At 42.0% G+C, this 24,791-nt stretch overlaps 1 protein-coding gene across 1 annotated transcript in view; it reads left to right on the plus strand.

Moving 5' to 3' along the window:
• The window catches only part of foxj3 (forkhead box J3), an 88,120-nt gene that overhangs the window by 16,861 nt on the left and 46,468 nt on the right, over positions 1 to 24,791 (plus strand). The window contains exon 2 of the mRNA XM_080026144.1: positions 16,165 to 16,664. Within this exon, the coding sequence (XP_079882270.1) occupies positions 16,344 to 16,664 (321 nt within the window). The 5' untranslated portion in view covers positions 16,165 to 16,343. The remainder of the gene's footprint in view (positions 1 to 16,164; positions 16,665 to 24,791) is intronic.

Raw genomic sequence — 24,791 nt, forward strand, 5'->3', positions numbered from 1 at the left:
GGCTAAATAAGTGAAACATATTTTTAATAATTGAATAAAATAAATATGTCAAAATAAAAATAACCAGTTGTAAATGGTGTTGATAGGGCACGTCTTTTGCTAACATTGAATGTAAGGGCATGATTTATTTATGTCTCATGGAGCTGGCTGGATAGGCAGTTGCATTGTAGTGTTGACAGTTGTGGTGGCAGGAATCAAGGAGCTTTAAACCTCCTGTGTTTTTATTCATTGATTGCTTGGTCATAGACCACTATGACTCGACTTAAAGTGAATAAACAAATTGGTCGGGATGTTTAGAGGTGCAGATCAGGTCGTATATGCCTTTTTTCTTCTCTCTCTCGGTCGCGTATGTCACCTTACTCGCGTGTCCGCGCGTGACAAATCTTGCACATTTATTTTATTCGCGTCTGTACGCGTGTAACGCGTGTAGTGTGGTCGCACCTTTACACACTCAACATGCATGTAGTGGATTGTGAGACTATAGAAGACTGATTTTGACAAAACATTTATTTTGACACCAGCGTTTGTCTAAATTGCTGATTCTGCTTTCAATCCATTTATCAACGAGTTACTGCTTTTCCTTGTGAGGTATGATGGTGAACAGAATATCTTTGAAGACTTATCCTGGACTATGGGAAATGTTATATTAAAGCGGCTACGAGTAACATTTAAATATCTTTTAAACAGCCTCATGTTTCCTCTGATAATCATAAATTACCTTTAACAGCAAACGAGACCATCAGTGCAAAGAAAGACGTTTTTAAATAGTTTTTATTACTGCTTTTGGTCTGGTCACACACCCAGTCCGATTTTTGGTTCGCTCGTGCAAGCTCTATGGTCACATATCCGTATTGGTTGCAGATTTCAGTGTGGCGCAGCAACGTGAATTGAGAAGCCTATCCCTCCAGGTGAGGGAAGGGGAGCGGGAGCCTTGTTTGATACAGTTATTTGTCGTCATAATGACTGATAACGGGGCTGAACCATCAAAGAAAAAAAAGAAAATGCAATGAAGAAAAGCTAAAAGGGAGAGTGATATAGGCTACGGAGGGGACGGGGGGGGACGAGGGCGTTGCCAAGCAACGTGTATACAATTTCACGAGAGCGAAACTAGACTGCAGTGTTTACTCCTAAATGAATGAGCGGTTGGTACTAACACAAAGTTTGCTTTGCTTCACCATCATCAGATAACCATTATCTGAAATAGTAATTATTTACAACAACATAAACACATTACCTCATCGTGATCCATACTAACTGCCGTCTATCGTTCATTCGCTTTCTGTGAGGAGTCGGACACGTAATCTTTCAGCTCTGTGAGAGAGAGTAGTTAGGTGACACTGCTGCATCAACTCATTGCAATCAGGTGCGTGTGGCAGTGACTGGCATTAGTTCATGCAGTGTCAAAACCACTCTCACAGAGCCGAAAAGAGTCCTCACACTTTCAACACACGGACATGCACTATATTGCTCCCTTCTCAGTTCACACTCACGCGCCTTGCACGAGCTAGAAAACAGCTTTGCGACAGCGGGCGTCGTAAAAATACTACCGCTTTTGTCCAAAGGGGACGCCAACGTGCCATGTTACTCGTAGTGGCTTTAAGAATTTTTTTTATTATGTGCTGATCTTTTTTTTAAACGGTTTATTGATTAAGATAATAAAAATGTTCATTAGTTGGAATAAGGGCCAATAATAAATTAGTAATAGTAGCTGCACACAAGGAACTGATCAGCATCGCTCATGAATGATATTATTTATTGACTACATCTTTGTTCAAAACTCAATATCAAGCTAGAGAGCAGAATGAAATGTCAGCCACCCACACAGCGTATTCACCTTCCTCCTCTGAAACTAGAGTGCCCCATTGGAAACAGCACAGCAAATTTCACAATAGTAGTACAGTGTCCCTGTCTGCTCCTTTCTCCTGTCTGACACCACTCTGTTTGCTGCCTGACTACTTGAGAAAAATCATGTATAACAACAACCTCCATAGTGTTTTAGATTTTGCACCCTCTATTCAATGAACAGTCTTACGATGCAAGGCAATCATGTGCTGGTGGAAAAATCAGCTGCTGAACGGAAATCATTTTTTTAAAGGAGGAGTCAGCGATTCTGGAGAATCTTCTCACAATCTGCTACCTGTCCGTATTGTATGTGAGCTGGGGAAAAAAATCTGGTGTAAATACATAGCGTAGGCTCTGTAAACATCTTTAAAGGGGTAGTTCAGGATTTTAGACATAGGGCCTTATTCCCAAGTTAGCCTTGGTGTTCTTTATCAGTGGAGACAGTTTTCAACACATTTAATTCAGTCCTTCTAGTTGCAGAGTGCGCTCGTGCTAAGCTAGCGCACGGCATCGGGGGGGATACCTAGCCTGCTACCAAAACAGTCTTACCCGCTCCACAGTACACCCGAGGCCAATCAATTATAACGCCAGACTATCGATGTAAATGTCTGTGTTGATAGAATAATTTTAGAAATAAAACCAACCTCGCATATTGCATTTTGAGGGACTTTATTCCTTGTAGGCTGCGGCAGCGGCGGACTAATACCTAGGTTACAGGCTCTATAATAGTTTGTTTACCTGCTGCTGCCCGTACCTGTACGAGCCGGAATACACTGATGAAGAATTGAGAGGGATGCTCAAAGGGCAGAAAGAGAAAGAGCGTCTGTAGAGACAGCCCCCGCTGGAGCTGCAGCAGAGAACCGGGACAGAATGACGGTAGACTGGTGGCAGTGCAGTTTCAGTTTCTGTCCCACGCTGCTCTGTTTACTTTCTGCTGTAGTGATTCGGTTACACAGCAAAGTAAAAGTCCGCTGCTGCTAAGAAAGTAGTCCCTCAAAATGCGATAATTCATGCGAGGTTGGTTTTATTTCTAAAATTATTCTATCAACACAGACATTTACATCGATAGTCTGGCGTTATAATTGATTGGCCTCGGGTGTACTGTGGAGTGGGTAAGACTGTTTTAGTAGCAGGCTAGGTATCCCCCCGATGCCGTGCGCTAGCTTAGCACGAGCGCACTCTGCAACTAGAAGGACTGAATTAAATGTGTTGAAAACTGTCTCCACTGATAAAGAACACCAAGGCTAACTTGGGAATAAGGCCCTATGTCTAAAATCGTGAACTACCCCTTTAAGCAGAGGGTTTGTAACAAAGGACATCCACAGTTGTAAGCACAACATGCATGTTTTTTTAATTTGGGCGTATTTCAAGGCTATATATAGTTGTAATGGGCACATCAACAAAAAATTGGCCATGTTATTTCCTTGTCTTGGTTACCCCACTGGCATCTTTGTGACTTATGCCTAAATAATACAAAAAGCAAATCCATCATTTGCCTAAAAGCTTTTCTTCAGAGTCGCCAGAGGATGAGAGTAGTGCCACTATTTTTGAGTTGCCATTAAATCTTGTCAGTTTTGTGAAGTGGAAGCTAAAAGCGAACTCACGTGTCTGCTGTTTATCATGGTAAATCCTCAGTGTTCGTGGTGACCTATTGTGGCTCTTCTAATGCAGAAACCACACAGTGATGAATCCAATTTTATTATTTTTGCCATGAGGTGTTTTGACGGCAGATCTTAAACCAACAATGACTGCTGCCACCCTCCCACCCCCCACCCCATTCCACAGCCAGATAAATAGTAACATTGTCTCCAGGAAACCATATTAATTGAAATGATCTGGAACGGAGCAGCATGAAGAGGACAGGTATAGACACCGGCAGCTGTCCGTTCCACGTGAAAACAAATTCCTGTTCTGTCATACAGCGCCGTAGACAGCTTCTCTGTCTCACGTTTTACTCTACTGTGCTCTCCTTAATCAGCGGTAGACGAAAACCGAGCTGCCCCGAAATTCCCGTGGAAGTCATCTGGAGAATGCCCAAGGAATTTATTAGCTTGTATAAACACAGACAATTCCTGGTGACGTAAGACGGCGCTGGTTACATTCAAAAGCTGATTGAAGGGCTTTCACACTGTATGCTGCAAAATTACTGCTTGGACCGTGTCTTCTTTAGTTGTTAATATTCCTCCGTGCACATATTTTCAGGTATGTAGTGTATTTTTGATCAAGCAGATGATTGATGAGTAGGCCTTTCTATTTGTGTGTACATTATGGACTAAAGATGTGTGTGTGTGTGTGAGATATGCACATTATTTGCCAGACAGAGTGATGAGGTTAAAATACGTGAAACTAGGAGTGCTGTCTGTTCTGCAACTACATGTTGTTACAACGTCTTAGTAAAGCAGAAGATGGAGCAACAGGAAACTATTGACCTGAGACTTATAATCCCTCTAATGTGGTGTGTGCTACTGTGTTGTTGTGCAACTTCCAATGCAGGCTGCTTATCACTCGAAGGGAAAGGCCGTTGATTTATGGCCGCATGGCTGTCCCTTTTTAGAAATTGGCTCTGAAAACCTTGATCATAGTAATACTACTGTTTCTTGTGAAGTGATTGAATAATGTAGACGTGTATGTCATACTTATGATGTCATTTACATGTTGACTCATTTGGCTTGCCAGTGTTTGTGTATTACATGTTAAAGCGCCATGTTTCACTGAGAGTGGGAGAGTGTGTACACGACGCTGCGTGTAATCAGTGGGCTGTGTTATTATCTGCAGGTACAGTATTACTCTGGCAGCATTTTAAGAGCCTGTACGGAGGCGCAGTTTACCAGGGAAATGGGACATGCAGAGTCAAAGAGCAGCGCTTCAAAAGCTTAATGATGTAGAGGCACCCAGCTCTGTCAGGCAGTAAACTCTTTAATATGCTGTTAATTATTTCTGAGAGATTGAATATTGATAAAAAAGCTAAATGGTTTTAATTATAACTCCAGCTCTAATGCCACATCCTAAATGAAGACGATACTAGGTTTTTACTTGAGGAACATCTAAAAATAAATCTACCAAATCTCAAGCTATTTCAACTAACTCTGTTTGAATTGCTGTTTATTTGCTTTGTGCTTCCTGGGTTTGACAGTGTGTGCTCTGTGTCAGTGTAACCTGGTGTTACAGCTCCTTCTCACCGCTTCAGTGCCGATCAACAGTCTAAATTTGAAATTCATGACCTGATTCTTGCTCTGTGTAGCATTCTCAGAACATGCGTTGCCCACCAAGGTAATTCCTTTAAATCAAGCTTGGGTTGTTCTTCTCTCTTTTTATTTTTTTAATACATCTGAATCGCATTTGAAAATGAGGCTCACCCAGCGTTGTTCATGTGAGGGGTGACATGCACACATTTAACCATGCTACTTTCTGTCTGACTTGAACAGCTGGAAGTGTTCTTTTTATCTTTACTGTAACTATGCAAACAATTATATGAGCTATTCATTAGACCTTAAATGTTAATCATCACCACATTAGAAATATTTAACATGCTTATCAATTAAGGTTCAAATTAAGGCTGCAACTAACAATAATTTTTACTATTCTTCTTTTCTCCATTAAACAGTAGATCATTTGTTGTACACAACATCAAAGTAGTGAAAAAAGCCTGTCGCAAAGCTCAAAATCACATAATCAAATACATTTTTTTGAATGACCAATTTTATAAAACGCAGATATATTCATCCTTCATATTCAGGGAACTCGCATCAAATAAACAAAAGCAACATTACAGTTGAGAAGGTGGAGCCAATGAATAATTGTTTTTTTGCTAGAAAGAAATTGACTTGGAAGATGTTACAGATCATCAAAATATAGTTGATTTTCTGTGATTTTTCTATGGACAATGGATAGCTTATATATCGCAGCCCAACAGAACCAAACTCACCTTACGGTTATCTAAGTGCTTGCATCAGAGACTGGCTCAATATTTAACATCGATCTTGAACTGCATCTTGAGAATTGCAGAGTAGGATAGGCCCTCAAGATTGCCACCGAACTGCTTGGCCTGCCTGTGCCTTAAGTGGTCTATTTGTGATTCAGCAGCAGGATCTCTCTCTGGCTGCCAGGCTGGCATGGAGTCAACCTACCAGGGGCAGTGTGTTAATGCGGGCCCCTAGGCCGTGGGACCAGGGTAATTGGGTTTGCATGGTCGGTGTCAGGGCACCGCTGCCACCTCCAAAACAAAGGCCGCCTCTGGGGCAAGCTGTTAGGGACAGAGAGACAAATCCCATCCCTGATCACTGCTCTGATTCACTGGAAAGGCTTATTCAATTACTGGAATGTTGTATGTGTACGTTTTTTTTGGATTGACCTGCAGATTGCACAATGAGCTGCTGGGGCATTGGTTCTGAGTGTTCACCTTCCTCTGCCTTGATCTCTTCTAGCCGATAATTGAATCGGCAATATATCGATATGTTTATTTTTGTGACACCTTGATCGATTTCCAACTCCAATCGATATTTTGAAGAGGAAAAAACCCGCCCTTCACGATGTTGTGGCATCATGAAAGCTGGAAGCAGCATGGCCGACACGGATGACAGAATCAGATCAACCCCCTTTTTTTTTATTACAAATCCGAATATCACAAATGTATCTCAATGTATCCTGATAGTGTGAGCCCTGTTTCGTGATGGGTATGGGGAAGTCCTTGCCAATTCCCAGCCCTGCTGGTGAGAGCCTTTCTCTAATATCTCTAATATCTAACTCTGCAGCCTCCATTCACATTCCTCCCCTGGTTCGTCTGTGTAAATTCAGGGGTCACAAACTCTGTTGCTGGCTTTGTGTCCTCTCCAGACAGCCTGAAGCGGCTCAGTTGATCCGTAGCCAACTCCCAGATCTTCCACTACGCTCATCCTCTGTCCCTCTGCCTGCTCTACCAACTTGTCTTTCGGTATGTCTGCAGCAGCTGAATGCTTCTTCTCTTAGCCACATACTAAGAAGACCTCCTTTTGTTTAGCACTGACTACAAAGTCAAAGGTATCTCTCTCTTGCCTTTTTAAGGTTCCCTGGCTTTAAAGGAAGGGTTTTGCTAAGCGTTGTTGATAACTCTCTCTCTCCTCTTCGCTTAACTGCCCCCCAGCCACAGCTGCTCTGCCGATTGATTGGCAGAATAATTATGGTCTTGATTTGTTCCACCACAGGTGAAGTGGGATTGAGGGAGTAGGGGAGCAGAAAGAGCATGTATATGCCATTTTTCTTTTTTAAGAGCGCAGCAGAGACGGCTACTTGCCTGCAACTTAAAAAACCGACGTTAACACAAAATGGCCCACTATTAGCACTGACATATAGATTGCGCTGTAAAACATTCGGCACTGTTGCACAGTCTGTGTCGCAGCGAGTGAGGAGACCCCGGGTGGTGCTCGGCTGTAGGGCTCCAATAAGCCCAACAATGTGCTCAGCCGCGTGAGTGGTGAAGCGATAATTGACACATCCTAAAAATGCAAGTAAGGACTGGGTTATTAATGCTTTCTTCCAGGGGGTGGTTACAGCTGAACCATTAAGCCTCTAATTGAGAAGGAAGCCTGACATTAAAAGCTGTTGCCTCGGCACTGCCGTTACCTACTTTTTGTTTTTTAATGAAGATGGGGCTTACGGTAGTTCTCTGTGTGATTACAGAGCTATTGTGCAATCACAATGCACAGGGAGCTATTTTTGAGTTCTCAAACTAAGATAGCAGTGCGCCTAAGTCCTTTGCCTCTAGGGCTGGAAAAAGTGAGGAGTCTCCCTATTGACTGAAGGGCAGGTGAGCTGAGTTCCCACCCTTCCCCGTTTATCCCCCTTGCAAATCACTAGGAAAACAAGGGCTTCTCCCACGTTGGATATAAAGCTGTTGATATGGAAGGTATGACCTGGGTTTCGGTCGAGAGTAAAGATGCCAAAGACTTGTTACCAGGTTACATCACTGTTGTTGTTGTGAGTGCATGTGCCAAATCTTCAGGCATAACAGAGGGAGCACGCTTAGCGCGGTTCCCCTCCCTTTTGCCAAGTTACCATCACACTACAGGAAGATTCTTGTCATAATACGATCTCTCTCCATCTTTGTCTCTTGCTCTCTCTCTCTCTACACACACAAATGTTTGGGCAGCATTTAACAATCAGCTGTGTAAATATTTATTGTGGTCTGTTTGAATCCAACTGACAGGGTTTTTCATACCACATTCATCATGTCTACATTTCCGTATCATACAGGACAGTTACAGCCGTCACAAGTCCGTGTGTGCGTGCGTGCGTGCGTGCGTGCGTGCGTGCGTGCGTGCGTGCGTGTGTGTGTGTGTGTGTGTAGCTGGGCAGGCACATGCTGTTTTGAGTGTTACCTGTGATGGCTGCAGTAAAAAGGGGATTAATCGCGGAAATTGCAGATAAATGCTGGAGAGCCGCTGGTCCCTGGTCTGGTAGCTATCAGCAGGCTTGTGTCTGCAAGCGGGAGTGGGGATGTAAGCAGAATAGCTGACTCTTTTTCTCGGAGAGGAAATTATGAGACAGTAATGTGCAGGCATTTGAAGGGAAGTTGTTTCTAGGTAGACAGCTAGGTGTTCTAGGTAGACTAGCTGTGACGGAGTGTTACAATGTATATTAATTTTTGTTTATTTGTATCATAGTCATTTATAAATACCTGAGGAGAAATGGCCAACTGAAAATGGCTATTCAAAACCTAAATAGGAAATTGGGTTGAAAATGCCAATGATTTTAATAGATGTGCCATACAAAAGCGGATATGGTGCCGGTGAATTCATGTAGTTTTCACATGCATTTTGGTACCAGCCGAGTAAGAATAAATATCAAGAGAACAAATCATCATATGCTATTAGTGTAATGAAAATGTGTCACAAAATCATGTATTCTGATATATTGATAACGTGCACCAACTTAGGTGAGGTGAATGTCTGATTGATTCAGTATAATAAAATCTATTTCACTGGTGAAAAATAAATATTTGGTCTTTTGAAACTGAGTCCAAAAGCAATTAAAATTGTTCTCTACAGTGCCTTTTAACTAAACCGGGCCACCTTAATTAACGACCCTAAAGACAACCCTTCACAAAACACACACACAAAAAATCTTATAATTGTGTGACATCACAGAAAGAGAAATGTAGGGTTAGACAGTGAGACCATAAAACACTCGTTCTGCCTTTTCTCAGGCTAGGATGATCCGATTTAAATTTTTTTCATAGGATCTCCGAGTTCAATACACCTTCATATTACAACCGGTGAAGTAGGCCTTTAACATGGGATTGTAAACATAGGTTTCAACCCACATATTTGACTGATGTTAAAAGACTTTTGGTAAATACTTGGCCGTTGCTGCAGCGACTGCAGTTACTACATGCCTCTGCTATATGATGTAATGTTGGCTGCAGTGTAGTTGTGTTGTCTTTACACAGATTGCACATGGTAGACGTCGCAGACAATCTGAGACCTACTACTTCTTTAAAAAAAGTAGATTGGCATTGTATCACCTGCACCATTGTGCCGATCAACCACTGTTAGTTGCCAAGACATTGTTACTAAGCGAAACAACAGATGTTCTATTTTACATTTCTGTTTGTCTACACATTAAACCAACAAGCTAAAAACCATGTATTAGTTAATTTAGAGTGCATGAAGCAGAGGTAAGCAATATATTTATGTTGATATACGTGTTAAATGGCGATATATTCATACAGTGAATGTATTTAAGGCACATGCATTACAGTATTGATCTCCTTATCAAACTTTCAACAACATATATCAACTATAACTCAGTTGATACATGAACTATTAAATAAGTACTACTATCTGTAGAGGAGAGAAGCCTATGTGTAGTGATGGTTGCTGTAGTGAACACAGGCAGAGCAGCAAAAGCAGTTTTCACAGATCTTCACGCTTTTCGGTAGCTCAGTGTCAGGCCTGTGTAAAATCATCATGAAACCAAATCAGCCATGCTGACATATTCACACCAGCGACAAACCAAGATTTCCCCAATACCCATACACCAAAGAGAGAGCTATGTCTGATTTAATCCTTCTTTGGCTTTATCAGTTAGGTCAAACATCTTACAATTTTGTCAGGTTTTATTGACCTTACATTAGTGAACAGAAATGGCAAATGAAAACATTAAGTGGCGTGCCGTCTGCTTTGGTTAGGGCATCTTATCGTTGACTAACATTTCCTGTTGGTTGTCTGTCTCGTCATGTCTTTGAACACTACTATCTAGTTGGAATGCACTGAAACCTGCTTTTTGTCAAGTCGAAATTGTATTTCTATAGCCCAATATCACAAATAACAATTTGCCTTACATTGCTTTCCAATCTGTAGTGTACAGCCTTTGACCCTCGGAGGGGAAAAGGAGGACACCTCAGGATGAGCAACAGAGGAGGGACCCTTCTCCCACGACATACAGACATGCAAAAGATGTCATAAGTGCATTATATACGCCAACCAAATTCCCAATATGAACATGGCAAAACATGTTGTTGGATGTAGACTGTAGAAAGTATGATTAATGTGGATGCAGGACCGTGAAGACCTTGTATGAGGATAAGGCCACAACACATTTTTTGTTCATATGTTTTTCTCTTCACTCAGATTACTTTGACTGTAATTCAAACAGTTTTATGGATTTATACACCTTTTTTTGTTTTTAACTACATCCCGTTTATGTGCCTCCTATGCTTCTGCTTCAGTAGGTATTTCCCTCTGAGTGTTATTCTCATTCAAGTCAAGGTTGCATTTGTCAAGAGGGAAATTAGCTTATTTTGGTATTTTAAATTTTCTGGGTAGTTCATCTCAAATCTTAAACAGTAGTTTGAAATGGTTACTTCTCCATAATCATGCATCTATACATCATTGGTGTTTTACTGACTTTAACACGAGGACTTGTAGCTGCTGAAAGCAGTAATACCAAATATTGAGACTGAAGGGGGGGGGGGATTCTCTAATATGTCTAGTGACTTCGCTTTGATGTTTGAAGTAACACCTTAATTTCAATGTCCTTAAACTCAGAGTTTAATAGCAGAACACATGACATCAGCAATAGGGATAACTTAAGTATAAGGATGATTCTTATGCTTTGCAATATAACATAATTTTTTGATGAAAGTAAAATCCGGCACGTTTACTAAAATGCCTTACCTAACTCTGCAGGAGTTAGGTCTATGTGAGGTTGTTTTCTTACTGTCCTGTAGAAAACACATTCAGCAGTTTAGAACAACCCGCTGTGTTCTTTGGAAAATGCTCAGCAATATTACAAAGTTTAATGTTACACCATTCTGTTGCAGACTACTTTAGCTAATGCTGTGGTACATTTGTGAAGTTGCTCAATGGTGTTTACAGTTCTATACACATGAACCCACTTAGCTAAAAGCACAGGCATATTCCTCACTAGCTTCCTTGCTACAAGACGACCCAGTCTACTCTGTGAACATTTTTGCAGACGGAAATATGGAACTTATCTGTTCTATGGGGATATTAATTCCAGGTGAAAATCCGTTTAAACTGATCTATTCAATTTAATGGAAGTCGTTACGAGTCAGTTAAAGTGAGAACACTGTATCTTTAATCTGTTGTAATACATGTTAACTATGTGCCTTTTACCATAAAGCATCAGACTGTAATCATGCATACCATACATATTAGGTCCTTACCTTTTGAGTGAATTACTTAAGCACTCGCTGGGAAACCAGATACTTCAGACTTGTCCTTGAATTGGAAAAAAGGCTTCAAAACCTTATCAGTGCTTTTCCACCAAACTTTTATTGAAGCAGAATTATTTAGTCAGTACAAAATTGCATGGTGCAATTTGCTGCTAGACTATAGATAAGTTACAGTAAAAAATTAAATGTAATAAATTATAATTGAAAAGTAGAACGGTATAATTACCATCAGGTTCTTCTCTTTGCTGTGGCAAGTTGTAAAAGCGGTAAAGTCCCAGGCTCTAACTATTGGTATAGTATACACGTTCCTTAAAGACAAAGTAGCATTCATTTACATGGACATTAACAGTAACACTAGATATTTTGACCACCACCTAAAAAGGTGACGCCTAAAAAATAATAATAAAAAAAAATACAACGTCCGTTTGGATGTTACATGCGATCATTGATTTAGTTATACCGACCCAATTAGATATGTTTTACGGGCGCAATGAACTTTATAAAACATCTATACTTTCCTAATTAGAATTAAAATTAAATAGGTATTTATTGTCATCATATAAAATGTTGAACATGTTAAGTGCCATTCATTGTAGCAATCTTACACTTGAAATATTAATTTCACCCTGGGCCATGCATTGTTAAGAGTACTAAAATTTTTTAAGTGTTGCTAAGGAAAGGCATCAATTTTGCAATAGTGGTGATGGGGAACAGCACTGATTCGATGACGCAGTTGCTGCCTTCAGTCGGTTCATGCTTGTTTAGGATGATGACGTTGACGTAATCTGCTATGTTGTGTTGAGTAATCCCTGGTTGTTACTCAGCTTGTTGCTTCATTGAAGATTCTCAAATAAAAGACGGCGCGGCACATGCATAATAACCGTCTGTCAGTTTGATTGGGCCACTTCAGACTTAGTAGCTGAGACACAAAGCGCAATCACTGATTTGCTGTCAGTGCTCTCTCTGTTGGCAGCAGAAACGTTGATGAGTCCTGTCAAGAACTTGGTCAATTAAGACGTTTTCAAAAACTCTTCCAATTTCTCATTCAGAACTGAATCTGCCATTAATCCCTTGAGAATAAAGAAAGCTTTTGAGTGTTGAGTAGAGAATAAATTTGACCGTCCGTCTCTCCCTCCCAAGTCAACACTCTCAGCGCTCCTATTCAAAGAACAAATTAAAGTCGAGAGAGAGAGGGGAAAAAAGTTCCCTCTTCTTTTCCCTTTTTTTTAGTGGTGAGAGTGACGGAGTTCCATTCTCTTAGAGCCAGATCAAAATGGCTCAGTCTGTGTGTGGGATCGCAGTCTGTTCCCTGGGGCTCGTAATCATAGTGCCTGAACTCTTGGTTGAAGACGCTGTTTTGGGTGCCAGGCCTGATGCCAGCATCCTGGTGCCCTTCATTGCCCCCTCTCCCCTGCTGCTTCATCTCCCCCTGGCTTTTCTTCTAATCTTTTCTCCACCTCCTCCTCAGTCCTCCTCTTCCTGCCCCCAGACCCGTGGAGTGAACATACCCAGACAGTCCTCCCTGACGCGGCAGCAGGCTGGGGCTTGTCCCTGCTCTGACTGACTGTCCCACAGCAGGGGGGCCGCTGCTGCCTTCCTGTGTTGCACTTTATCATTCTTGCCACAGCCCAAGGTTCTCTAATTAAGAAAACGACTTGGCCCTGCAGATTATGTAGCAGCTGGGTCATTAATATCGAGGGTCAAACGGCACCCATCTCCGTGTAGCGGGCGGAGCGCCTTTCATCAACCCCTTGTCTCTTTCCAGCTCACCTCGGGCGGCTGCCACATGGCTCTTCCTGTTTCTTCTTTTTTGTCTACCCTACGTTCACACTGAACATGTGGGGGGGTTCAGAATGAATGGGGCCACGTGGGGGAATGAATGGAAACATTTAAAGCAAGACCACCAACAATCAATTTGTAAAGATCCACCTATCTCTGAGCTGTCAGTTTATCATGTTCACCTTGATACATCTAATGCAATCCAGGTCAACAGACAGACAGATGAGCTGTGGTTGATATGCACAGCCATTTTGTAGGCGGTGTGGTAAATGCATTGGAATTGTGTTGTAGAGCTAAAAATGAATTATTTTCATTAACCATTTCATGTTCATTTGCTGAACTAATCTAGTCTGAGTCTATGAAATGTCAAGAAATTGTGAAATCAGCACATTAGAATTGCCCCCCCCCCCCCCCCCCCCCCCATTTGAATTCCTATATAATAATTCATCTGAGGTCAGTTAAACAGGTTGTAGTTGTAATGCTGGTATGCCGTTGAATTAAAATCTGTACTAGAGGCTCAGTGAGACGCATGGTGCTTGATTTATAGGTGTACAATAATTATGATGTGCATTTAGGCCCATATAGCCATATATTCAAATTCTAATTTGTTTAAAATTTCCATTCAAAGAGGAAAATGACTGCCATTAGCAGCTTGTGAGTCACCTTTATTATTTCAGTTACAGGGTGGAGATGGGTTGTGTATGATGATGTGTTCATCTTCTTTGGTGATGAGAAACTGTTAACCATTATGCTGACTCACCAGTCGGTAGTCATTCAGCAAGTTGGCTCATATCACAGTCTGCTCATGACTGCAGAGCTACCTCAAAGCCGTAGTGTTTTCATCAAGGCCTCCGACCTGTCAACAAAACATGGTGCAAATGTTAATGTAGGAAGAACCAAAAAATGACATTAAGAAGTAAACAACATGCCCTCTTTCATGGCGAACAGATAGAACTGTAATCCCAAATCCATCCCTTAGTATCCAAAGGTTTCAAAGTTTGGAACAGTGATTTCTGTCAGTCCAAAGTATCAAAACTGTAGCATAATCTGCTTCTGGGTTGTCTTTCTTTTTGCTCAGCTTGTTCAAAACATTCGCCATTTTGCTAAACCATGGAAGCTTTAATGTAGTGCTATTACCTTTCTCAAAGAGTAGCATATTTCAATAGTAACACTTTCAAAACATTCTCATCATACAGGTGGACAGTGCAGGGGTTGATATTGGTTTGAGAAGCTTATTCAGACATTTGGTGTTACTTCTCAATTTACTTAATTACTGACATTAATTCAAGGTGACCACAGCAGCTGTTCTCCATCATAACCTTTAAAGCCTCAAAGGGGTGGGGGCACACAGGACGTGAAATCAAATAAATGAAAATGTTAGACAAATTTAGATTTAAAACTTTACAGTGCCTTGCAAAACCGAACACTGTTTTTATGAGGGAAGATTGAAGACCAGTGCACCAGGCCATTAATGATGCCAATATATTTTTTTTCCTTCTCAGAGTTAATTCTAGACATATGAAAAATACCTTCATCATCTGGCTCTACATGTTCACACTGATAGCAGATAGCGGCTGCTGGGCGCAAGCTAACCCCTGCTGTCGGAGATCAATAGAAAGGACAACCACTATCTGCATCTGACGTTTTTCTTACTATTCCTGCTGCATCGTATATATACTACTGACAACTCAAGGCCACCCAAGTTATGTTTATTATATTCCTCGCCATATCTGATACTAACAGAATAGATATTAATAATTCAACTATATAAAAGCTAACAATTGGTTGAATTGTAACAAACTTTAGTTTTAAAGGACAACATTTTTTTTTTAATAAAGATGTGGTATTTGACCTATTGAGACTGTATTTATTCCCAGCCTGAGTGCACACTCACTCACACAGAAGCTGGCATGATCAGTCAAGAGAAAAATCCCTCAACTTGGTAAAGATTCCTTTCGCGCCCCCCCATCTAGGTTTTTGCAGTGTCATCCTACTTATTTTTTATTTCTATTTAGTTATTATTCTTTAAAAAAGAAATTCTGTCCGTGTTCACCTCCGTTTGTAACTTTCTACTCTGCCCCTCTATTTTAAGACAGGGAGGGCAGTGTGCCGAGAGGGACGGATAGAGACAGGCTGTTGTGGGCTGCTCTCTGCACGACACACACACTCACACACACACACACACACACGCACACGCACACGCACACACACGACACCAACACACACAGAGACACACAACACACACAGAGACACACACAGAGACAGTGCCGACGAGGACAGTCTGCAAAACGACACTGGCTGGCTTGTTTACGGCAGAGGCTCAGTTTGGGGAAAGAAGGGGAGGGGGCTGCTGGAAAGCTGGCAGGCACGGAAGAAAGGAGAGGGGGTTTACTACCCTCAAGAGAGTCGGAATTCCTCCTGAGCCATTCCCCCATTTGGCTGGCAGTTGTGAAAACAATTGCTTGGCATTTACTCTCTCTCTTTCTCTGGGCAGATGGAGTCCCAGCTATGAGTCAGCTTTGAGAGCAGCAAGTGGTGGGTTTGTGATCTCCCGTGCGCGAATATAAGCATACTCTACAGAGAGACACTTGTTTTTTCATGTTGGGCAAACTGTTTAGAGCTGGTTCCTCGCTTGCTTTTCATTTTGTTTGCTGCAGTATTGCTAATATGCATATCATTTATTCCTAATGACCCCTCTGATGCTCTGACCCCCTCCGAAGTGTGGTAACTTGAGAGGGGATATGCGAAAAGACGAATTTCAATGTGCCTCGTGTACAACTGACAAATAAAGATAACTTAACTAATGTTTAGTTGCTCCTCATCTCAAAGAACAGTTGACTAATAAAGGCATATCTCTTCCTGTTTTGCAGAGTTGACCTAGAGGAGACGTTATGCTGATGTCTTGAGCTGAGGGCGACCTCATCCTGAACCTGTGACTGATCACCGTTGGTTACTCCACACCTGGTCCACACTGTCCCATCAAAGCACCGACAGCACACACCACCTCCACGTTCCCCCCTCCCCCCGTCCTGTCCAGCCGGCCGTCGCCATGACGTCGGAGCTGGAGAGCAGCCTCACCTCCATGGATTGGCTCCCTCAGCTGACCATGCAGGCGGCCATCCGAAAGGCGGACGCCCAGAACGCCCACGGGCCAGGCATGGGCAAGAAGAGCGCCCTGCTGGATCCTAACACCACGCTGGACCAGGAGGAAGTGCAGCAGCACAAAGACGGCAAGCCGCCCTACAGCTACGCCAGCCTCATCACATTCGCCATCAACAGCTCGCCAAAGAAGAAGATGACGCTGAGCGAGATCTACCAGTGGATCTGTGATAACTTCCCCTACTACAGGGAGGCGGGCAGTGGCTGGAAGGTGAGATAAAGAGATATCTTGCCATAACCCATAAAAAAAAATTGTTTTCCGTCATGATGATGATGATGAGTTGCATTCTGGTTGTGGTGAGGCTTCTTATTGGATGCACTTTTGTTTGCGCAATGGCAGATCTTTTTTTACTAATGGAAGTTCTTCTTTGACATTTTCAGAATAGTTGAAAGTGATATTCCCTGACTTGAATCATTGTTCTGTGATCGCTGGGCTTCTTAAACAAAGTGAGATGCCATTGGTAATCACCATCGTCACTTTTCAGAAAGCTTAGAGAGACACCACGAGTGCACCGAATCTCACAAAGTGCCTTACTCTACCGAAATGAAAAATGATGCAGCCCTGAGAGAACCATATGAAGTGTAAAACCCTGGATTAATATTCCGAGAAGTGGCCGCTATCTGTGCGAACACAGACTAAATAGCCCCATTCATGGGTGGTATTATTCATTGCAGATGCCTCGATAGGAGAAGGCCATTATGCAGAACGAGAGATTCAGTGCTGTGTCATCATCTCAAGGAGCCCATGATATACAGAGATGAAGCTATGCTGATTACCTTCTAAAGGGCCCAGATGGAAATTGATATTAGAATGAGTTTTCCAATCAGTCGACGTTTATTGGAAATAGAATTTTAGGCACTGCTTTATTGCAGTCAGACAAGATGTATGAAGCCCATTTCCTGGGGCGACAAGATCTGGCGTGTACAGGCTGCATGGAGGTGTGTTTGTGTGTAGCGCAGGAGGAGATGAAAAAGCACGCGTTATTGTAAATGGATAGATTTGAGCTTTTGCAACAAGGCCTTTTGTAAGGAAATGAATTGTTTTATTTTGCAACCTTTTTTTTCTTTTACGTTCGTCATCCTTTAGTCAGTTGTCAGCAACAGCACGTGCTGTCAGTGTACATGTATTCCAGCATTACGTTACAGCCATTTTCACTCAACACTGAGGTCACCTCTATATCTTGTATATCGCGTACCTTCTTTGGCATTGAATTTAACCATTCATTGCACACTAACAGTTCTCTCCAGATGCTGGTACAAGGTTGCAGTATTTTCCTATACCTTTGTCGCTGTGTTCAGATTGTTCAAAAAATCCAGGTGCAGAGCATGTAGCACTCCTTGCTCTGTCTATATTTATTTTGATTATTTATCGTGTTAATATGTCTTTGTGTCCAGGGATCAGCTATGAATACATCGTAATTTAGGTGGGTTGAAGTGAATTGTCTTATGCACATCCACGGATTTTATTGATCGACTCTTGACTGACTAGCCCAACCAGAATTATTGTGAATAAGACGAAGCATTTACGTAGCACTTGTATCCAAAGCCCTTGAATGAATACACTCTTATACATTTAAGAATGGGTGGCCTCGGTGAGAATCAAACTGTTACTTCTGGAAGGTTCTGCTCTACCAACTGAGTTACAGTCACACTGATACAGCAAACAAATGATTAGTGCAGTGGAGCTTGGCTCATGTGTGTTTGGTTTCTTTTGTAGTCAAATGTGACTTTATCATGCAAGTCAATCAGTTGCTGATTACAGGATTCCCATTTTCAGGAAACACTTGGGATGTTGTTATGTGATTGAAACATTGTGTTGAAAGCCGAAGAATGATACATATCATTCAAACTCAGGCTATTCAAGCTATTCTCAAAATGTGGTTAAACTGCAGTAGTTCCAATTTATCCTATTTTTGTTTGAGTAAATGTATGTTTTCAATATATTTAGTATAGCTAACCAGAGAGTGGGTTCAAATTGCTTTGGAATTAATGGACCACCAAAGGCACACCCCCAACATTGGAAGTAGGCATAGAATTTCAAGCAGTGGAGATCATGGAGGATGTTTTCTTTAAATTCATAACATTGCCTATGAAGCTCAACTGATTTCAGTGCAGAGTTGCAACTTTTAGTTCACAGCTGAGCAACAAACTTTCAATGCCAAAGCATTTTTAAAGGTTGAACCTTATGTTGTATTACGAATTTGGGATAACATTTTTACACAATGTTTTTAGATTTAGTGTGATAATACAGAGTTACTCTGCATTAAATACATTTATTTATTATTTCTCTAGAATTATCCACTCAGTATTATAAATGCTTTCCAGTAAGTCCTGAGAAGAATATAAATTATATTCAATATGTTTATCTATTAAATCCATCTGTCCAGGGTCTAATGTTTTAGCTGAAATTCGGTGGATTGATTGGCCTAGGATTAATAGATTTTTTTCTTTTTTGCTTTAAAACTGTTGCTTTTGTAACCATAGAGATGAAACTGAAATATATAATGTCGAAATGGAAAGGCTTTATTTTCAGTGTTGCAGTGTAATGCAAGCTTGACGTAACTGGAATTACGTCTTGTGAATAAGAGCAAGTTCTAGAATTCGTCACCATCGGTTGACGCTCTTCGACTGCTTTCTAGTTGAGTAAAGCCTTTGCACAGATAAACCGAATCTGGCCTTAATGTGGGTTGCAAACATAGAAATAACCCCTCTCATTTTAAAGTGTGAAAAACCACATCACTCTAACCAGGATGCTGTACAGCACAGGAAACGCTGAAAAAGCGGTTTGAAGATGTGCTCATAGAGCTAGAGCCTGCGTCACCATCTTTTTCTCAGTTCTTGTTAATGAAGGTGTTTTCCCTGCTATTTTTTTCTGAGAATCCTAAACAAGTGAACTAATGTCTACAGACTACAGTATACATCAAATCTTTTCATTACATAAAACGATAGTTACGTATGTAACTACGGTTCTATGAGTTCCGGATGACCGCCAGAGGCGGTGCTTTCAGCACTGGATGTTCCATCGCGCGCATGCGCAGGTCGAGATCTTATACCAAAATAGTCACCTGTGACACCTGGGTGACCCGAGAATATGTATATATTCCGGAAGTCAAAATTAATAAAACACATGATCATACATGGGTTAAAATGCTAGAATTAGCCAAAATGCTATTCTCTATCTGTAGTCCCCTGGCAGTGTCAGCGGCTTTAGGTAACCCCAGCCGCCCACTGGAGAGCAAATCAACGAAGGCTAGGCAATCGAGCCTCAGGCGAGAGCACACCCAAGCAACAATGCGTCTTAAATAACACAGTGACGGCAACACTTGGATCCCAAGACGTTCACTGGCGAGCAAATAAATTAGCCTATGCAACCAGGCTAAGGCGTGAGCTACCGTGCAACGGTGCGACACGGCTATAATAATACAGCGGTGTGATACTAAGCTGCCAACTGGCGACATACTACAGCAGCCTACACACGTGCAACAGTGTGACACGGCTAAAATAACACGGTGAAGGCGATTTAGGAAACTAATTCGCCCACCGGCGAGCAATACAGCAGCATGCAGTGTATACAACAGCATACTAGTGTGTGGCACGGCTCGCCCACTGGCAAGCAAATAAAGTAAGCTATGCAACGCAAGGCTTAGGTGATTCGCTAGCCCTCCACAAATCAAATTGCTCCAACTGAAAGACTGCCCGCTCTCAAAAGAAGCCCGACGACATCTACGACGACCGATTTCACGGCACACACCAAACAGATTCGTGTCCCCGCCCCCTCCCGACTCTACGACGGCGATTATCGGGTCGGCGTTTCCTGGCCTTTAAAGCAAGGTGGAAAGGTGATATAGCTTCCGCGATAGCCGCCGGCTACGCATAGCCTTCACACTTTACTCACCCCTGACCGGCCGCAGCCGAAGTCGAACGAATTGCAAGTCGCAGCCTTTGGTGGACAAAGTCAAATCGAAGCACCAACCCTTAGGTTACAAAGCTACTTGCAACAAGCTAATGGTATACTATCACACAACAATGTGTGTGACCTGCTAGTCCGCGAGAAGATAGAAGGAACAGATCTTCCGGAATATATACATATTCTCGGGTCACCCAGGTGTCACAGGTGACTATTTTGGTATAAGATCTCGACCTGCGCATGCGCGCGATGGAACATCCAGTGCTGAAAGCACCGCCTTTGGCGGTCAGTAGGAATGAAATGGAACATCCGGATTATATCCATTATCCAATAGTGAAGCTTCCATGCCCAGGGAGGGGGGCCTTTGAATGAGCTCCAGTAGTTTTAGGATTGCTCGTAATGTTTTTCTGTTTTGGAGAATTTTCACATCTTCTCACACAAATGGTATTTTCATCTTAACCTGAAAAGTTTCTAGGAGGTCACTTGGATCTTGTATAGTCACCGTTGTTTTTTTGTTTTTTTTTGGCTTCAGAGCCCATCGGAGATTCACATTAATTTTAGAAAAGTAGCATGCACATCCAATTTGAAATGGTATAGGTCTGTAATATTATGCAGGCATTTCTCTGCACTGTGACTATTATTATGAAATGACTGACTCTTGCCTATAGTGTGACCGAGTACGCATGTTTGTGTGTGTAATTAGTTGGAAGCGAGCATGCCTGGGTGGGGTGAATGTAGGTCGGATGTAGTCATCGCTCCTCTGTTCCCCTGGAGATGTCATTTGCAGGAATTTGGGACTTGACGCACGCATGCGTCTGCTCTGTATGATAATGCATGCTGTGCCGGCGAGATGGCCCCGGCTAATCTGGGCACCAGCAACTCATTTAGTCATCTTAATGGAACTCCATTTAGCCGCCACTTTTAAGAAATCTCAATAAGTGCTGTCAATAAAAACAGATAATTCATCAAGGTTAAAAAATGTAAGCGCTGCCTTTCGAGAGTGCAGACTGTTGTGTCTGGCATCTATGAACAAGCAATTACATGGTGTTTTTCTTGAGACCGTCTGCAGCCCTCTGAGGTATTCATATTTTGCAGGTTTGTCTAAGCAGTCTTTTGTATGATTCAGCGTATACTGTAGCTTTCTTTGTCCTTCTCTCCGATCGATGCATAGCTTTTTCTGAAGACCTGCCAGATTCCTTAATGGTATTTCCACACACTAGGATACTTAAACCCATATTTCCAAGAAGAGTATAGGCTTTTGTTTGCAGGACTTTTCTATAAGGCAGTATTACTGTGTCGTCAAAGTGTTTCTGATTTGTCTGTCATTAAGTACAGGCTCTCAAGTATTGAGGACCTGTAACTTATTGTTATCCACCATACTTATTCTTATTGCTTCCGCCACATTGTCTAGCGCTATCTCCTCCCACACCGTTGCATGAAGAAACGCAAACATTTAACAGAATGTGCGTCCCCACTCTGCGGGATGTGCTATTATTCAGTATTCAGATTTTTCCACAAGGTGGCGCTGTTATTAAGCCCCGACTGAAAAAAGTTTGGGAGGTCAAGCCCCTCACACCGTAACGCCGTTGATGCGGGGCTGGCGGTCGGCGACGGGGGGGCCTGTACTTTTAAAATCTCTGCAGGATTTTCTAGTTTTAATTGAAATCTGTTTTATCAGTCCCATCCATTTGAAAGCCATCAAGGCCATGACTCCTCTGACATTAAAGCTGGGGTGGAGGATTTGGGGAGAAAATGGCAGTTGGGATAGAGATTCAAATTCAAATACCTCAACCGCTCCACTTGTTCTCTCTGGTCCCTCCCCTATGGTCCCTCCCTGACACACTCTGCACCAACAAAGTTTATCAAAGTGAATGGACAGTCCCAACAGCCAATAAGAACAGAGAATCGGAGCCTCGCTATGATTGGTCAAAGTGTACAGCTCATGTTAACTTTGACCAATCAGAAATCATATACCCCAGCTTTAAGAGGTAAATAGGGAGTCCTCCTCCTCTCTTAATTCAAGGTCTTAGGAACACGTCTTCTTTACATCTGAGTGCTTCACAAAGATGAGACCTTTTTAATACTTTGAATAGTTTCAGTATTTGATAATCCGTAAGAACATGCATGATATTATTTAGTTTTCTTTTTTTATTGTTAATTTAAAATATTTTTTTTAAATGTGCACCATTTACATGATTTGTAATTGACTGAATGGAATATGAGCTATATTTACTTTTCAAATCTGTCGTCGCAACTTCTCAAATCTGCATTGACGCTTCACAGACGCTGTCTTGCGTGTCATGAATTACGAATTGACGCTCTCTCACTTTCGCTACAAACTGTTTGTGGACCAATTAGCTGCATAAATGATTTGCAGACACTTTGCTTTAAGGCGCTTCAAGACGACAACAGCAGGGGAGGGGGTATTCCCCCTAGTCAACCTTTTCTGGCATGCCCCATCCTGGACAGTCAGATAGAGGATTACTGTAGTTGAACAGTCAGAACAAAACAATGGAGGTCAAGCTTTTGTTGTAGTTAAGTGTCTCTTTATCAGTTAAGATTGGGGATTTTTTTTAAATGCTATTGTGGATCCTACCGTGAAGGACAATAGTGTCAAGTAAAATAACCTGAATCAGTTATTGATTATTATCATTTGTTGAAAACATTAAAGGTGAAGTCAGTGATTCTGGATAAAACTTAAAATCATTGAATTTCTCCTCGTAATCCGCTATCTGTATACTGTGTGTGCCTTGAAAAAAAAACTATGGTCGGCCCCCTTGTTTTAAATACCCTTTGTTAACATACAGCGGATTGTGATGAGATCTTCACTGATGACACTTTTGACAACAAGCCTTCAACAACCACCTTTTTTTTCACTGCATCTTCTTTAAGATTCATTAAGGTGTCAAGTGTTTCTACAATAATACCATCATACAGGGTGGGCTGATTTAAGCAAACCTAATTAATCTGCATGGTTGTCTGTTGCGTTCAGTCCTTCTCCCAGCTCTACTTCTGATCATGCTGTCAGAACATATGAGACTCTCCTTACCTCTCACCTGAGCTAAAGACTGAGTGATGGAATTTGAAATGTATTTTCTGGTATATTTTCTTAAAAAAAAAGAAAAAAAGAAGAAGGTTGAGAAAAGTATTGAACAGAGACTGCATGCACATACACCCTCAAATGTTGACCTCGTCGTAAACCTTCCCTCGGCTCCTTGCAGGCTCACTCCAGGCAAAGTGTGTAAATTCCCCTCTGCATTTCTTCCAGGTGAAGAATGCCAAAGTGAATCTGGAGCAATTCTCAACCAGTTTAAAAATGCTTGAAATGTTTGCTCTTGAACTTTAACTGTTGAGGAGATTGTTGCTACTGGCATGTTTTTATTTCATTCTTTACTTTATTTATTTTATTTATTATCTATGCCACACCTGTGTACAGGGGAGGAAATTAGCTGGAAGAGAAGGTAGGCTACTGTTGTCGATTGCCCAACAAACATTGAATCTCCCACTGCATTTTCACTGAGGTCCACATAGCTGAGCCTCTTACATGCTGTTGTTAACAGGGAAATGTAGCTTTGGTCTGTAAATCATCCAGTGTGCAGGGATGGGGCACAGAGCTGCCTTCTGCAGGGGCCCTGGACCTGGCTTTGATCTCATTATAAAATGCAAATACACAGTACCCTAAACAGATCAAAGGTTCAACTTCCCATTGGATCTGAGGCTTAATAATAGTAGCCTGCAGCAGTTTTCTATTTTTTAAGAAGCGATTTGGGTAGCTACTGCTCCTCCAGGACATTATTTACTCTGGAGATAATGTTCCTACTTCTGACTAGCGACTAGCCACAGCTCAGAAAACCCCTGCTCCTGTTGCTTATTAGAATAAGATTGGTCAGGTATGAGAGTTTGCGCTTCCTGTCCCTATCTCCCACTGCAAGCTTAGGTTTGCAGGGCCTGAAATCTGAAAGTGTAAAATTGCTCCGCTGCTAGACTCTCTGATACCTTCATCTACTTGCTTAGCCTGTATCATCATTACACCGTAAAGCAAGCATTTACATTTTAAGCACTTCGCTGATAAGGACATTTTTTCAGCAGTACTGACTGATGCATATTCAGACTGCTCTGCTGTTTCTGTTGTAACCCCCTGCCCCCCCATACACACCAACCCCCAAGTCCAAAATTAACCTTTTCATGAAGTTCACAAGTGTCTGGTGATTTTATAACACTTTTGTCTCATCTTGGATTCCTTCTTAATTGTAGACACACAGCAGAAGTTGCGGTGTGCTGGCCCTGCGCTGACTCTGTCAGGTGGTGGGAGGGGTAGTGATTCACTCAGCAGCCAGTTTGATCCTGCCGTGAGGTGGGTTTCCGTGTCAGGAAGCTCCAGCCTGGCCACCCGCCCACCAGCCTCACCTTGCACCCGCCCACCGGCGCCCA

This window comes from Ammodytes marinus (assembly GCF_949987685.1).
Source record: "Ammodytes marinus genome assembly, chromosome: 4".
Classification (NCBI taxonomy): Eukaryota; Metazoa; Chordata; class Actinopteri; order Uranoscopiformes; family Ammodytidae; genus Ammodytes; species Ammodytes marinus.